Source organism: Perognathus longimembris, chromosome 12 (genome assembly GCF_023159225.1).
Source record: "Perognathus longimembris pacificus isolate PPM17 chromosome 12, ASM2315922v1, whole genome shotgun sequence".
Lineage (NCBI taxonomy): Eukaryota > Metazoa > Chordata > Mammalia > Rodentia > Heteromyidae > Perognathus > Perognathus longimembris.
Window position 1 is genome coordinate 56,483,127 of NC_063172.1, and position 17,070 is coordinate 56,500,196.

Sequence of the window (17,070 nt, forward strand, 5' to 3'; positions counted from 1 at the left end):
GAATTCCTCTATTAATCGTTGGCTAGCCTCACTACTCTCACTCACAGCTGTATGCACTCTTTCAGTCTTTTCATTCAAAATGTTTACCTGCAGCGTTTGTAGAGCATTTTGAGAACTGCCCTGTAGGTTTTTCTTTTTTTATTGACAAAGTGAAGTACAGAGGGGGTTACAGTTTCATATGTAAGGCAGTGAGTACATTTCTTATCCAACATGTTACCCTCCCTCATTTTCCCCTGCCTCTCCCCTCCCCATTTCCCTCTCCCCCCATGAGTTGTACAGTTGGTTTATATCATATAGTTTTGAAAGTATTGCTGTTGCAATGGTTTGTCTTTTCATCAGTTGTCTCTTGATTTTGGTATTTCCTTTCCCTTCCCTAGTTCGAATACACATATATCCAATTTCCAGGGCACTAAAATCAGTTACAGTGATATTGGGGGTAACACCACAGGAAGGGAATACGAAAAGAAAAAAAAAAAGAAAGAAAAGGGCATGGTTTCACATGGCGTGTTGGAAATAACTATGACACTGATATACCACTTGTTCATTGACTACTCTGTTGCCTGTTTATTTTGAGTGAGTGTTGAGATTCCTTGACTTGCCATTTTTCTTGTGTTTCTATGTCTTGTTTTGCCCAACTGGAAATGAAAGCAAATCTAATACCACACCAGAACAGAATTTTAAGACAAGAACCAACCCAGTGCCCTGTAGTAACACAGACTTTAGAGGTTCCCAATCATAGATATGTATTTTCACTCTTCCGCTCCTTTTTCGATCCAAAAGCAGATCCAATACCACCACAGAACGCAATTTTAAGACAAAAACAACCCCTAGATCCTGTAATTTTACAGGTTCACAATCATAGACATTCCCGTCTTCCTTTTCTTTGTTGTGGGAAGGGTATTGGGATTCATCAGTGGGGATGATATCTAGTTGTAATCTGTCATGAGCTTTAAAGCAATCTGAACCAGAAGGATAACATGATGAGTCACTTTAACATGGTCAAAATAGATACAGTGTAGCTCAAAGACAAACAACTAGGGATCAACTTATTAAAGAAAACAAAGAAGGGGTGAAACACCAGAAATAAAGAAAACAGGTTGAGGTGAAATGAAAAGGAAGGTTAGGTGATATAATAAAAAGTAGAAAGAGAGAAAATAAGAACAGAGGAATATAAAGAAAGAAACAGACAGAAGGAATCAAACTAAGACCTAAATTCAGAGTAAGAAAAAAATAAATTTAAGAAATTATGTATGTATAAAGTAATAATACTAAAATTAAAAATATTAAGATTGAGAAATAGAAAACTGAGTAATGAAAATGTAGCCTGAATTAAGTATGTACACAATTAGGCAGGAAGCTGAGTAATCACCACAGGTTGTGTATCTAGGAATAAACACAACAGCAATGAAAGAGAAAGAAATGGGAAAAAAGAGAAAAAAAATGAAAAAAATAGAAAAATTAAAACCAGAAAAAAATTCTTCAATTTATTTGAGGGATCTTGTGTCTTCTCTATGTTCACTAAGGATAGTATCCTGTCTCTTGATGGAACCTTTGGTTTTCTTGTGGTGGTCAGTTTTCTTTGTGGCTTAGTTGGCTTCTCAATTCAGTTTGTTTGAGCAGGGAGAAACATGTTCTGCCTTACAAACTTGAAGTCTTTGTGTTCCTCCTCCCAGACTAACTTAGTGGGAGAGGGATCTGCTTTGTGTGTAATGCAGGAAGGAGGTGTTTGGGTTCTGTAAGTTGGCATTTCTGCAAGTAAGCTTGAGTGTGAGTGGGATTGTGGTGTGTCTGGAATCAGTGGCTTTTCCCAGATGGGCTAGCTCCCGAGACCCTCTTTTGGCCCAGCCTGGAGACACTATCAGCTTTTATGGCCTATCCAGTTGTTGGTGGTGTTGTTGTTTTTTTCCAGTGAGACTTTACAGACCTTTGGCTCTTTAGTTTCTGCACCAGGCTAAGCCTCAGGTTTAGCTGCTATATGACTGGAATGTCTTTGTTCGCTAGAGAGTGGCAGTGAAGTTGTCCCTCTCTGAAAAGACCTTCCTCCTCCTGGGTGGAGCAACCTTCCTCTGGATAGAGCTGTCTCTCACTGGCCAGCTACCTTTGCCCCATTGAAAATGGTGCTGTAGTTGCTGCCTCTCAGGCCCGTGTTACCTGCTAGCTGCTCTGCCTGGCTCTATGCCAGTATCAAAGTTGGCATTCTTCCCAGGTGGGGAGGGGGGCCTTTGTTCCAAAAACTGTTCTCTGGGCAGGCTTTTGTGAGGTTCTCACTCTGTTCCTTGGAGTTTCCGACTGTTTGTGATGTGATGAATTTTCTCTGTCCTTCTGTGGCCAGTAGGGTGTGTATTTCATTCCAAGTCATCCAGTTCATGTGGAAGGTGAGTGCAAAGCTGTTTGTACAATGTCTCTGGTGCCTTTGCCTCACTCTCTGCCTTTGTGCAGTCAGTTGCAGCCGTAGCTGCTGGTATCCGTTTAGATCTGTATTCTTAAGCAGGATGCCTGTAATTTTTCTCTCTGACAAAAGTCTCTTCACAATTACAGCTCTCTAGGTGCAGACTCTTTGGTAAAATTCTATTTTGGGAAAAAAGCTTTGGATTCTCAGAGACAGCTGTGTGTGGTCTCTGTTGGCCCTCTGCCACCTTCCTCTGATTTACCACCTATAATCTTAGTTACTCAGGAGGTTGAGAGCTGAGAATCTCCATTCAACGTCCAAGCAGATAAAGCCAGGAGACTTACCTTTATTTAGCCAGCAAAAACCCAGAGCTGACTGTGAGAGAGTGAGGGAGGGGAGACATTGTCCCCAAAGAAATGTACTCATTATCTGACTTATTTAACTATAACCTCTCTGTATAACTATCACTTTATGATGAGAATTTTAAAAAACAAGAACTGGAAGCGTGGATCAGGTAGAAGAGCACCAGCTATGAAACAAAAACCAAGTGGAAAACTTGTTTTCATTTTTTGTGCTACTGGTACTTGAACTCAGAGCTCTGTGCTTGCTAAAACAGACACACTACCACTTGAGCCATACCTGAAACCCTCTTTCTAAATATTTTCCCTAATAGAAAGCAGCTGAACCAACACTAATTTCCAAGATTTGCATCTTCTGCCTTCCTTTCCTTTATCAATCTTCTTGGAATGCAAGATTTGGTTCCATGAGGAAGCCTTAGAAAACACTTGACAAAAATACATGACAAAACCAGAAGCTTTTAGCCTTCATTTTTTCTAGAGTATTCATACTCTAGTCTTGTAACACAGAAAACAGAATGAACAGCCGGAAAAAGGCAGGTGCAGGAAAGTGTGAGTTATTTTTCTCAGTGCAACTGACAAATAATCATAAGGATTACTTGCAGGATTATTACCTAATATTGAGCTCAGTGTTCCATAAATTCACACTAATAAATCAGTTTTCATATGCCTGGAAAGTGTTGTGATGAATGCTGACCAGTGGACGTCTTTGAAGAAAATTATTTTAAGAATATATCTCTGAGACATAATTTGTAATTTACTTGTAATTTACTCCACAGAACAATTTTATATTATCATTTAAGATAGTCCTTCTATTCATTTGTCGAGCCAGTTGTGAATATAGCTATTTTCATACTCATTAAGTTAGAATCTTGTATTCCTGAGTGCTGTTGAACTTATCTTGGTAATATTGGAACAAAAGCAGACACATAACATGAGAACTCTTTCAAACACAATGGGAGCTTTATATTATGGTTATAAAGCTATAAGATATTAAAAACTATGTAGTAACAGTGGACAACGGTAGTCACAGACAAGGCTTCTTTTCTCTTTTTTATTTTTGTGCCATTCCTGGGCCTGGACACTGCTTCTAGGCCTCTTTTACTCAAGGCTAGTGCTCTACACTTGAGCTACAGCTCCACTTCTACTCTTTTTTTTTTTTTTTTTGGTGGGGGTAATTTATTGGAGATAAGAGTTTCATGGACTTTTCTGCCTGAGCTGCTTTGACCTGTGATCCTCAGATTTCCAGTCTGATGAGTAACTAGGATTACAGGTGTGAGCCACCAGTGTCCAACTTCTTCTGACCTTTTTTGGAGGAATACTATAACTAAAGGAAGGTCTGGACAACCATAGCTATTAAGGCTTTAACCCTGAACCTCAATTGCTATTTTTGTTCAGGCCAAACCTGAATGACTATTTTTATGTCATGTTTACTTTTACAAACTTCATTTCCCTAGAACTTCAAAAAACTTCCTCTAATATATAGATTCGTATCGTTTTCTCATTTTGTGGTAGTAATCTTTCAAGAGAAAAACATAAAAACTTAGATTTAGATATATTTGATACATATTCCTGAAAGGATTAAGCATACATTTCAAATATTTTCAATGTGACCCAGCTGGGAGTTAACAATGTATCATTGTCCTCTGTTTTCTTGAGTATTTCTGCATGGTCTATATTCATAGTTTTACAGGGTCTTAATAGTATGTTTTTATTTTCCAGTCTGGGAGTGTTTATTTGATGACATATACACTTGTTACCTATAGAAAAGACAATCATATCAAATTTATTTTCTTCATTTGTTTTTGTTATCCTCAAGTAGTTACAGTGATTTCAGTTGAACATGGGAGTTTCTGAGTACAATGCATCTTGATGAATGTCACCCCTTTCATCGTTCTCCCTCCTCTCTCCCAACTCCTCTATCCCCTCAACTTTCCTAGTTCCATTTTCACATATACTGAGTATTATGACTGCATTTGGCCACCCTTCCCTTTTCTATTTGTCTATTTCTCTTCCCTTGAACTCATTTACTCCCCCTGCCAAACACATGTTCCAGCTTCCTGGAAGCCATATTCTTTAATGTGTAGGTTTTAAGACATGCCCATAAATAACACTGGTCTTTTCCAAAGTTAGATTCTGATTCTTCTCCCTTGACTATGGGATGTACTTAGTGACTTTCTTCTATCAAACAGAATATGGGAGAAATTACTTTCAAGAGAAGGCCAAAGAAAGTATTACAAGGACTTGATTATTAACAAGGGACTGTACTGGGAGTTGAATTTCTGTGAGGGGAGGGGAAAGCAATGCATGGTGTGTCCTCAAAGCACGTTATATATTGCGTGAAAATAATATAATGAAACCCAGTAAAACTGTTAAAAAGGTGGAAGGCAGAAGGATGAGGCTTCAGAATGAATCATCTAGCTAGGGTGACACTGATCAAAGTACATAATATCTGTGTATGGAAATATCACAATGAAATCCCTTTGTGAATATAATCATGCTAATAATCTAAAAGAGCATTATAGATTCTTGCTGTCATTCTCTCTTGGATCACTGACTGTGTGGGACTGTAGTGTCATAAAGAGATGCAAGCGCCCTGTTGAAAGGCTAGGGGACAAGGAACTCATGTGGTCTCTTGCCCATATCCATGTGAGTGAGTCATCTCTCTAGAGGATTCTCTGGCCTCAGTCAAACCTTTAAATGGCTACACCCAACAACTTGATTGAACTGCATGAGATCCCCTGGCCCAGAGCCACGTAGAAAAGTTACTTCCAAACTCCTGGCCTACAGAAATTGTAGGATAATAAATTTTTGTTTTAAAGTGTGAAGTTTTTGAGTAATAGATTATTAACCTATAAGTTCCTACATTGCTTTTTCTGAAAGGCAGCTTCTCACATTGTTCTCATACTTCCTCTGGACGCTAGCATGAGCTCCCCCTTCATACTTAGTAAAGGATAAGAATGAAAGGACAATAATCTGGTCTGCTCCTCATTCTTTCTTATGCCACTGTTCTACATCGCCGTTTTTCAGTGATGCAAAGGGAAAGTCCATAGATAATGTCTACAGTGTTCATATTGATGCCTCATTAATGACCATGGTTACACTTCATAAATTGTTCCCTGTATAGTGCAATACAAGTATTAGGAAAAGAGAAAAGTAATGAACCACACACCATTTCAAGATAAAAATTCACTAAGAAAAGTAAGGATAGACAGTAGTGTCTTCTAAATGGTAAAGAATATTTATGAAAAATCTCAAAGCTATGGCGGTAGTCAGTGATGAGACTGAAACTTTACCTATGAATCTGAATCAAGATAAAGATGCCTATTTACACAACTTCTTTTTTCTTTTTTTAACATTTTACTGAAAGTTCTAGGAAGAAAAAGAAATAAAATGAACCCAAGTTAAAAAATGAAGTAAAAATTTATTATAGATAATTTGATCTTACATATAGAAAATATCCAAGGATTTATACCAAAATAATGTTACATCTAACAAGTCAAATCACAAAGGCTGTAGGATATGAGATCAATGCCAAAAGTCATTTGTCTAATTCTATCTATTTATAATAGCACCTATTTCTTGGGAATAAATTAAACCAAGAAGTAACATTTATACACTGAGAACAAGAATATATTTTGGAAGAAAGAACACTTAGCAAGGGAAAGATATCCCATGTTTATGGTACTGGAAATCTCAATATTATTAAGATGGCAGTACTTCTCAAAGTGATCCAATTACCACTAAAATTCGGATACTCCTTTCTGAAGGAATGGAAAAGCTGATTCTATGTTTTAAAAGAAATTTTAAGAAATTTTGATATTTGGAAAATTTACATTTGGGTTAAGAAATTAACAACAAAGCAATAATAATCACATAAGGATAGGAATATAGGTATAAGGTATAGGCACGGAGGCTTAAGAACAGGCATATAGATCAGTGGAATAAAATTAAGGGACTAGAGATTCATGCTCTACAGTTTTTCAGTAAAAGTGTCAAGCCTATCCAATAAGGAAAACTAGTGTCTTCAACAACTAACGGTGCTGGAACATCTAGGTATCTATAGCAAAGGAATGAGGTTGGATCCCTGCCTCACTCTTGCAAAGAATTTAACTCATAAGTAAGTGCATGACTGAAATGTAAGAGCTTAAAATATAAGTCTGAGAAAGAAACATAAGTGCAAGCTACATGTCCTTGAAAGTCAATGTTTTGTTAAAAATGCAAGCAGCAGAAAAATAAATGGGACACCATAGAATTAAAAAGCACTTTAAATCAAAGGATACTTTCAAGAGATTCTAGGGAAACCTACAAAAATAAGAAAATATGTTTGCAAGTCAGACCTGGTAAGAGTATAGCATTCAGAATATATTAAAAGAGCTCTTATAATTGAATAATGAAAGACAATCCAATTAAAAAATGAACAGTGTTATGTAGACAGTGATCCAAAGAACTATAGAAATGGGCAACAAACCTATGAAAAGCTGTTCAGCCATCACAGAAATACAAACCAAATCCAAAGTGATATACAACTTCACTTTGGTTTATAAGATAGAATAAAATAACAAGTATTGATGAGGATATAGAGAAATTAGAATTCTCATGTATTACTTGTGACAATGTGAAAATGATTCAGTTGCTTTGAAAAATAATCTAATAATTAATAAGAAGTTAACAGAATTATTTGTGACCTAACAATTCTACATTTAGGAATATACCCTAGAGAACTGAAAACAAAAGCTTGTATATAATGTTCATAGAAGAACTATTCACAATAGTGTCAAATGCATATCAATGATTGAATGCATAAACAAAAAGCTATAATAATACAAATGAACAAAAATAAAATAAAATTGAATAAAAAATGAAGTATGTTACAACATGGGTTGACTATGAAAACTTTGTGCTGTATGAACAAAGCTAGACATAAAATGGTCACATAAAGTTACATTTTGGTGAATTATTCTGAAGAAGCAAATTCAGAGAAAGTAAAATGTTTGTTGAGTATGGAGTAGGAATATGGATTTACTGCTTAGTGGGTTCCTTGGTGATTAACAGGCTCTGAATTAGGCTGGACATGGTTTTTCCTACTTGCCATTCCAGCACTCAGGAGGCTAAGGTAGGAGGACCACAGCTATGAGGCAAGACTCAGATAACATCATGATATGTTGCCTTAGAAAAAGTGCGGGAATTAGATAGTGGTGCTTTATCTCTTTCTTCATTTCTATACCATTCTAACCTCTAGAATTAACTATAATCACTCATCACCATGATATAATTTTGTGAATCTCTTTAGTTCATTAATGCATTTATTAAGATACATTTTATTAGTTAGAAAAAAATAAATTAGAGATGGATCATGCAAAAGATTCCCGTTTGAAGTGGACTGTTGAACTAATCTTCAAACCTTTCACATTATAAATATGACTTTAAATGAATATAAATTCATTTAAATATTTATTGAAATTCATTTAAATTTTTGGGGGGCTTTCTAGGGATCCTGTGTACCGTACTCTTAAATAAAGGTGCTTGACTATGTAGTTAATTGAAGTTTACATGAAATCAAGTGGATGTTAAGTACAAAAATATACCCATGCAGAATAAAGCATATACATTCATTATATTACAGTTTGTCATCTATCCTAAAGGAGACATTTTGTCTTTTGATAAATCACAAACGTTTAATTGAAACATATAAATATACTATTAAAATGCATTTAAATTGCTTTTAGAGCATTCATATTTCTAATTCTTAAAAATGTTTTCTAGGTCTCTTTGATGTTATCTTTAACAAAGGGAATATATGTAGTTTTCGAAGTCATGAGATGAGACATCTTTCTCTAGCTCTTGACAATGGATTTGTCACTGGAATGGTAAGTAGAGTTCTCCTCCTCCTCCTTCTTGTTCTTTGTCTTCTCCTCCTCCTCCTTCACATTATTGTCGTGGTCATCATCATCATCATCATCATCATCATCATCATCATCATCACCATCATCATCGCTGGTGTGTGTGTGTGTGTGTGTGTGTGTGTGTGTGTGTGTGTGTGTGACAGCATCTCACTGTACTTCACCAGCTGCCCTCAACCACCTGATCCTTCGGCATGCTGGGGTTATGGATAAGTGCCACTAGACTCAGCAGTACTATATTTTATCTGTCACATGGAAGTATTGTGCCTATATTGAATGTAATTTTGTAGTTAAAAATCATATTATTCTTGCACTTTTTACATTTTTCTCTTAGTTTCACTAAAATTTAAGATACCAATGCAGAAATGGTTCAAGATCTTCACTTCTGGCCATTTTCTATATATGTGATGCTGAGGAATCGAACCCAGGGCTTCATGTATACAAGGCAAGCACTCTACCACTAGGCCATATTCCCAGGTCCTGGTTCAAGATTTTAACAACTGAAATTTAACCCAGGAAAAATAGACCAATTCTCTGATAACAGGTAAAAGTTTAGTGAATTTTGAAAATCAAAATACCAAACATGACCATGCTCCCTCTAGGGACCATATTGTTAGGGGGAAAATAATAATTTTGCCTAATTATGCTTTATGTTACTTAGTGTATGTTTGGAACATAGCATTAAAATATGTACTGTAGGGCTGGGAATATAGCCTAGTGGTAAAGTGCTCGCCTCGTGTACGTGAAACCCTGGGTTCAATTTCCCAGCACCACATATATAGAAAAAGCCGGAAGTGGTGCTGTGGCTCAAGTGGGTAGAGTGCTAGCCGTGAGCAAAAAGAAGCCAGGGACAGTGCTCAAGCCCTGAGTTCAAGACCCTGGACTGGCAAAAAAACAAAACAAAAACAAAACAATAAAAAAGTTATCCTGTAATAAATTAAAATTTAAAAAACATGGTTTAGCATACACTGTTCTATATATTGATATGTCTTACAATATTTAATCCTCAATCTGTCCTGTGAGAAAATTCATCATTGATCCTATTTATCTGAAGCAGAACATGAAAAATTGAAGGGTTGAATTGCCAAGGGTCACAAAGTAGCAATTGTAGAAGCAGGAATTGAATGTAGGCAGTTTGACTTGTGAAACAGCTTCCTAATAAAACATTATGCAGTAGTGCAGAGTAATTCTAATTCATTCAACTTAAGACAGGAAATAGTTATTGAAATAACTACTTATGTTATTTGTAATACAGGCTAAGTAATTAATTAAATGTTCTCCAAGAAGTTGTTTCTCATTTGCTGTGGGCTTAACATAATAGTCAACACTGTGCTTTTTTCATTATGCAGATCATACTTAAGACATGAGTGTAGCGAGTATGTGAATCTACTCAGTGAATTAACAGTTGAAGCAATGTCACATCACTGACTTTCTAAAATCAAATCTCAGCCTCTATCCTACTAGGTTACCCTAAGTTGGTGGTGGAGTCCATTTACTTACTATGAAACTTATCTTCTTTCACAGGAGACTTCATCTGGTATGGGGGTGATAGTACCAAGTGAGAGTCTTTCTAGTTTTGATCTATACTAGTTGCAATGCTATACTAATTGAACTTTAGATGCTTCCTTCCTCCCTCCCCTCTTGCCTTTTTCCTCTTGTATTAAAGGTTGAACTCAGGACCTCATGCTTGCTAAGCAAGCATTCTACCACTTGAGTTACACTCTAGTTCTTTGGCTTATAGTTGTTTCCTAGATGGCGTCTTGTGCTTTTGCCCAGACCAGCCTAGGATGGGGACACTCTTCTCACCTTGCCTGTGGAGTAGTGGAATTTCAGGCCCCAGCCACCATGCTCACCCTTCGATGGTTTCTTGAATGTGAATAGCTGTTACTACATGCTCTGCTAAGCCGGTTGAGCTTTTCCAAGGTTACTAGATAGTCTTGGTTCTAGCCACTCAAGTTCAGCCTCTGGTTCCCCTCCCCCCCCGCCCCCTTGGAGCATGGAGGGAGGATAGACAGGTCCTCCAACGTTGTTCTGAAGCAGGAACGTGTTCTTGTGAGCAAGACGGTAGTCGTTTGGAAAGGGCTCTCTGGGAGCGCAGTGATAAGAGGCGGGTGCCCTTTGGCAGGGCAGAGGGCAGGTGGCTGTGGAACTTGTTTTTAAATCATTTATAAAAGGCTTGAGAAGGAAGGACAAGGAAACCCTTTCAGTTGTGCTAAGGAAGTCCACATCCTGGAACCAGAGGCTGCGAACGCCTGTGGGCAGCTGTGCCAGGAGACCATGGCGTGGACTGCCAGCCGAGGGAGAGCAGAGGCCCCGGGCTGGCACCAGGTGCCCAGGAAGCCTAGTGCGTGCATGGAATGTGTCACCAAGGGGCAACAGCCCGAAATGTCTAGCACAGCTTGACATTTTATAGAGGTCATCAGGCCACTCCTGGCAGTAAGCAGCCCTTAGACGCCCCGCGGAGCCAAATAACAGAGGCACTGGCCTCCTCTTCACCTCAAGCCTGTCCTCCATAGAAGGCCTCGTGAGGGAAGCTACGTGGCCACACCTACACCGAAAACCACCGCAACTAACACGATTACCTCAACCGGAAATCCACAATTGCTGTGAAGGAGTCTGCCTTTGTTCCTATCTTGGTTCAACTGTTTGTTTTCTTTGTTGTACTTAAACTCTTTTTTTTTCCCTGTCATCTGTAAATAATCTTTTGATTTCTGCATTCTAGAATAGACCTGTTATCCTCTCCCATTTAATCTTGGAGTTTGCGTTGCTCCCTTCCTTTTACTGAAAACCCATTACTATCTTTTAGTGTTCTCTTTCAGATCATAATTTCATCCCCTTCCCCACAACCCTCTCCATGTGCATCCTCTTATGAGTGAAAGTCTTATTCATACTCTCTTACCCACCACCTCGTAGTCTAACTTAAATACTTACCTAGTGACTAGACTACCTGAATATCATTTAATTGTTTTGCTTTTTTTGGTTTTATTTTTTCCTGTTTGTCTTTTTGCTAATCCTTTTCTTTTTACCTCTTTTCTCTTTTCCCTTCCTTGACCATTAGTGTTGAACACACACACACACACACACACACACACACACACACACACACTAATTACTACTAACATCATCTCCACTGTGCCCTAAACCAATATAACTTTATTTTTTTTCTGCTTACATTACTGCACCTTCTCATTAACCTTTCATAAAGCTTAAACCTTCCCTTCTCACTCTATTTAACCTTTATACCTAGAATTATTGCAACAGGACTTTCCGCTCTATCTCCTTCCTACTTCCACTCCGGGTAAGAAATGTCTTTCTGGAACATGAAGTTACACCTTAGACCCTATATTTATATAAAACAATGAGAACAGGAGTGATGAGTTACTTTTCTTAGAACCCAACACAAACAAGATTGAAATAGCTTTGAAACCAAGCTTCCTTGCAGAGAAAGGAGAGATGTCACATGTTTTTAAGCATTGAAATCAACTATTGTTCATTTAAGGCTCACTTTCCCAATGCATGCACCATCACTCAGCTGTCACCTCATGTTAATGAAGCTACACTAAACCACCAACCGCGGTCATTCAGGAGACTACACAAATACCGAATCACAGAACGCAGTGTTCAGGGGTGGCAGTCTACACTAAGCTGTGAATTTGTGATTGTTTAGGTGAGATTTTGTTGTTGCTTTTCTTCTCTTTTAGAATCTTACAATTTGTTACTGCTTCTCATTTACCTGCTGTCATCTCTTGACTGGATTTCTGGCTAATGCCCTGTACCTCTAATGGATCAGAGAAGGCTCTGACTTCTTGTTATTACTCCACCATCTTCCCAGAATCCCTCAAGACATTTTATGACTTATTTGCTATGTATTGCCACTTAACAAAAACAGTTTACACAATGCATCTTGATCAATGTCACCCCATCCAACATTCTTATATATACCTTCCAATGCACCCCTTCTCTCGCGTGACTTGATTTTGTAGGATGTAGTACATTGAATTCTTGAGTACATTCGCCTCTCCTCTTTATTCATCTACCCTTCTCCCCTTGGCCCCCACCCTACCCCTTACAAGTACTGGTTTTCTGGTACTTATTTTGTTGAGCTTTGGCTTTGCTCAAGACAGTTTAATTTTTTTTTTCTGATAACGTACCCATTTTCTTTAGGCTGGCAGAGGCACCGCGACTGAACTGAGGGTGATTTATCAACACAGCCGCTGTGCACTTCTTGAGTCAGCACTGGTACCTGGTCACACACTAGTTTTTGATCGCCAAGGCAGAAGAGCTGAAGAATCATCAGCAGGCTATGCTGACCTTTCAAAAGAATTTGTGATTCTTGTCAAGGTGAACATTAGGAAAGTCATTTAAGTTAATGTTGCTAAGTACTTACTTTGATTTGCCTTATTGCAGAAAACTTGATTTGAGCCATGATTTGAGCCACATACAATCAGATCTCTTTCCACTAGGTGGCATTATGTCTATTGTTGTTCTGTTTACCTGCACTGAAAAGCAACAGAGATCCCAGCTTTAGCAGCAGTAAAACGGCTGTGAGGAACTTGGCCTACCTAAATGAAACTGGAAGAGAAAACTACGGATGCAGAAATTCCTAATGAAGTCAGAGAGTCTTGCATGTGGTTTCAAACAGATGTATATATTAGACTTGTTCTAACAATTATGATTCATACATTTCAATGATTATGTATATATGACAATTTGCTAATGCTCTGGTCTGATTCTTTAGAGTATGTCTATGAATTTATCTTAAAAATATTGTCATGATAGCCCAATAATATACTTTATGAGAAGGCTTATTTGTATTAGATTTGTTTACTGAGAGCCTCACTATATGCAAGATTAAACTCATTCATCATGAAAATATTTATAATTATATTTTATTGATAACTATATTTTATGATGAACATATTATATTTTATGATGAATACAAATATAATTATCTATATTTTAAATATTATGGAAAAGACTTTGAGTGTTATTAAGAGTTTTGGTCTACCTACTATGGTTAGTAAACGGTAGACCATATTCCAAACTAAAAGTCTATTTGCTTTTCAAACATTTAATATTTACTATATAAAATATTTTGCACATTATTTTATTCAAAATGACATGATTTTAACTTATAACATGTTATTCAATAAAATGCAAACATAAGGATTTGTATATGTATGTGTCGAACATTTAATTCCTATTTTATCTTTTTATATATGATCCTGCAATATATACTTTGAAATACACCTTTGACCATATGTTTGATTAATTACTTTAGTTTATAAACTAGACATTGCATTTAAGAATAGGAATTTGAAACTTTTAAGGCTCTTAGAGCATATTATCAGTTTTTTCCTCCAGAAAGTTGCCAATTTTTACTCCTGTCAAAATTAAGCCCACATGTAAACAGAAGTGTCTATGCTGACACTTCCCTTCTCATATTTGGAGCCCTGACAATTCTCTAGAATGTCTTATAGAACCAGGATTTACAGAACAACCATGCTATTCTATTCAAATGTTGTGGGATATACATTAAAATCTTCTAAGTGAAGGGACACATAGGCTTCTGCCTAGGAGAAAAAACAATTTGGAATTTGCCCTCTTCCTCTCTCCAGGGATTCAGGTAGAGCTACTTTCTAGGCAAGAAGGACATCAGCAGAAGTGTGGTATCCAGAACCTTTGCTGGAATTCCACAATGTAGGGACTCAGTGTCATTGTCCACACTTTCAGGAGGGCACCATCTCGTGACTCAAAGCCTCTTACCCTAGGCCATATTGTTATTCTCTGGCTAGTCCAAGGCCAAGAGCTCAAAAGCATTCTTAATAGACATGACACTTCACAGGCATGAGGATAATAGACATGGTACTTCTCCTCTCAGAAGCTGAGGCAAAGACTGATAGACCTCTCTAGGTAAGAGTAAAGGCTTTAATACTATGGTCTGTTCCACAGTGTAGGAAAATACCCATCTCACTGACTTTATTTTTTTTATTTTTATTTTTCCAAATTTTTACTATCAAACTGATGTACAGAGAGGTTACAGTTTCATGTTAGGCATTGGATACATTTCTTGTACTGTTTGTTACTGACTTTAGCACTCAGTAGAGTTCTAAAAGAGAATTAGACAGTTTTCTAGAAAAATAAGCATTTACTTTTAGCTTACTTTTTAATATACATCAATTATATTTTGTTTTTTGTGATTTTTGTGTTTGTATTTTATCTAGTTTTCTATAGTCTTAGTGCATTTCTACTTTGCTTTCTGGAGGTTTTTATATTTTCTTAAGCTAATGATACACTGGATTTGCTTAAGTATACCTTAGTTGTATTTGCTACCTCTTTTCACTCATTCCTATGTCATAAATGTTCATGGGGTACTTTCTATAACCCAAGTTCTCTTAGAGCATATTCTATTTTTATTGTGCTTTATGTTAATATCAAAGTTATTTGCTTATCATGATTATAAATTTCTTAAGAGAATTACTTGTGTTTTGTATTTTACATAAAAAAAGGTCTGTGTGGTATCTGATGCTCACGCTTTCAATACATAATCATTAATGTTCATTAATCTTGTACTTTTGTTTCACTCAGTATTGCAGTTAAATTACTTGTTTCTTGTGTTTATTTTTAGCTTCAACATTTCTAGTAAGATTCTGGTCACTGCAACCTCTGTAAGAACTGACTCAGTAGCCTTCTCTCTCTAACACCACATGAACCTGTTAATCATTGCCTTTCTGTTTGTCACTCTAAAGGGAGTGTTCCTCAACAGTGCTGTAATTCTACTGGCTACAAGCCTGTGTCAGGCCCTGTGTCTCCAGTCTGATGGGACCTGCACTGGAGCAGGAAAACAGTCAGAAACATCTTACTGGAAAGTGCATAAAATCAGTTCTGGGATTTGCATGTTTGAAAGTCTGAAGAACACACAGATGTATCTGAGGATTAAGGATGGCCTATGTGATGGAACAGTAAGCATCTACTCTTATGTCTCTTAGCATGTATTTCAAACTCACTAGCAATAGCCATAAGAATAATATGTTCTGAGTGCTTTGATGTTCAATTTTACCTGCCAACAGTTTGGAAATTGATAAGTGGGGAGGTCTGGTATTCCAAGGGCAATGTATCAGAAGAGGAGATCCTCTCGTTGTAAACAATTTTCTAAATGTGATGGGCACACTGATCACTTGGGAATTGAAAACATATTTTGAGTTTAAGAAACTGGGATGGGAGCTGAGTGCCTACATAGTTTTATTTTTAGACAATGAGTGTCTCACTCATAGTGGCTTAGGCTACCACTGAACTTACTATATAATCTACACTCTCCTCAAAGTTGTGATTCTTCTGTTTTAGCCTCCCAAGTTCTGAGGTTACTGATAAGTGCCATCACTCCCACTGAGTTCCCATTCTTCCCTTCTCTTTCCTTTTCTTCCCTTCCCTCCCCACTCCTTCTCTCCCCTCTCTCCCCCTTCTCTCTTCTCCCCTCTCTTTCTCTTTCTTCCCCTCTTCCCCCTCCCCTTCCTGTACTGAGGACTGAATTTGGAGCTTCATGCTTGCTGAGTTTCTATATTTCTAATAAGCTCTCAGGTGTAGCTACTAATGCTGCTCTGAAAACCTACTTTAGAAAAAAGTTTCTAGGCTCCAGAAAGTCATAGTTCTATGTTTCCTTACAATTCCTTTTGACACTTAGATTTTCACCATTGGAAACACCATACTTTGATCAGAAATAATTTTAAATTCTAGACATTATTAGGGGTTCTTCTTTAACACCTTGATCCTTAGGAGAGTATGTGGAAGGCAACTTAGATGGCATCTTTTATATATTCATAATTCTTTTATCGAGTGACGAACATATAAGATTGCAAATTTAACTTTTATATTAATGCTCTTTCCATCTGTTCTTCTTGGAAGCAATTTAAACTGTATCTTGCACAGACTCAGAGCTCCTCCCTTTTCCTTCTTACTAGTAGAGCATCTGGCTTTGTAGGAGAACTTGAGTAAGTTTCTAGAAGGTAGAAGAAGGGAGGAATTAGAACTTTTTTGGTCTTCAGAGTATCTGCATTGGGTACAGACTGAAGTTTTTTTTGTTTATTGTTGACAAAGCAAAATAGAAAAGATTGAGTATGAATGAATATAAGCTACCCATTCTTCAGCTCTGCTTTCATCTTGGCCCCCACCTACTGGATGGACTCATCCACATAGAGGATGGTCTTTCCCACTTAGTTCGCTGTCCGATACATTATTCATCTCTGGAAGCACTCCCACAGACATAGGCACAGGTATGCTTTACCAAGATTTTTCTAAGCATCGCTCACCACAGTCAAGATGACACTGAAAATTAGCTATCACAAGGTTATTTTCATGGTTCTTTGAATCCTTCCTTTCAGTCTGTATATCCCTTTTCTGTTTCTACCCTTTCTTTGTCCTTCCA

At 37.3% G+C, this 17,070-nt stretch overlaps 1 protein-coding gene across 1 annotated transcript in view; it reads left to right on the top strand.

Moving 5' to 3' along the window:
- The window catches only part of Rp1 (RP1 axonemal microtubule associated), a 166,788-nt gene that overhangs the window by 61,667 nt on the left and 88,051 nt on the right, over positions 1-17,070 (top strand). The window contains exons 12-14 of the mRNA XM_048358668.1: positions 8,512-8,603; positions 12,813-12,989; positions 15,398-15,610. Of these exons, the coding sequence (XP_048214625.1) occupies positions 8,512-8,603; positions 12,813-12,989; positions 15,398-15,610 (482 nt within the window). The remainder of the gene's footprint in view (positions 1-8,511; positions 8,604-12,812; positions 12,990-15,397; positions 15,611-17,070) is intronic.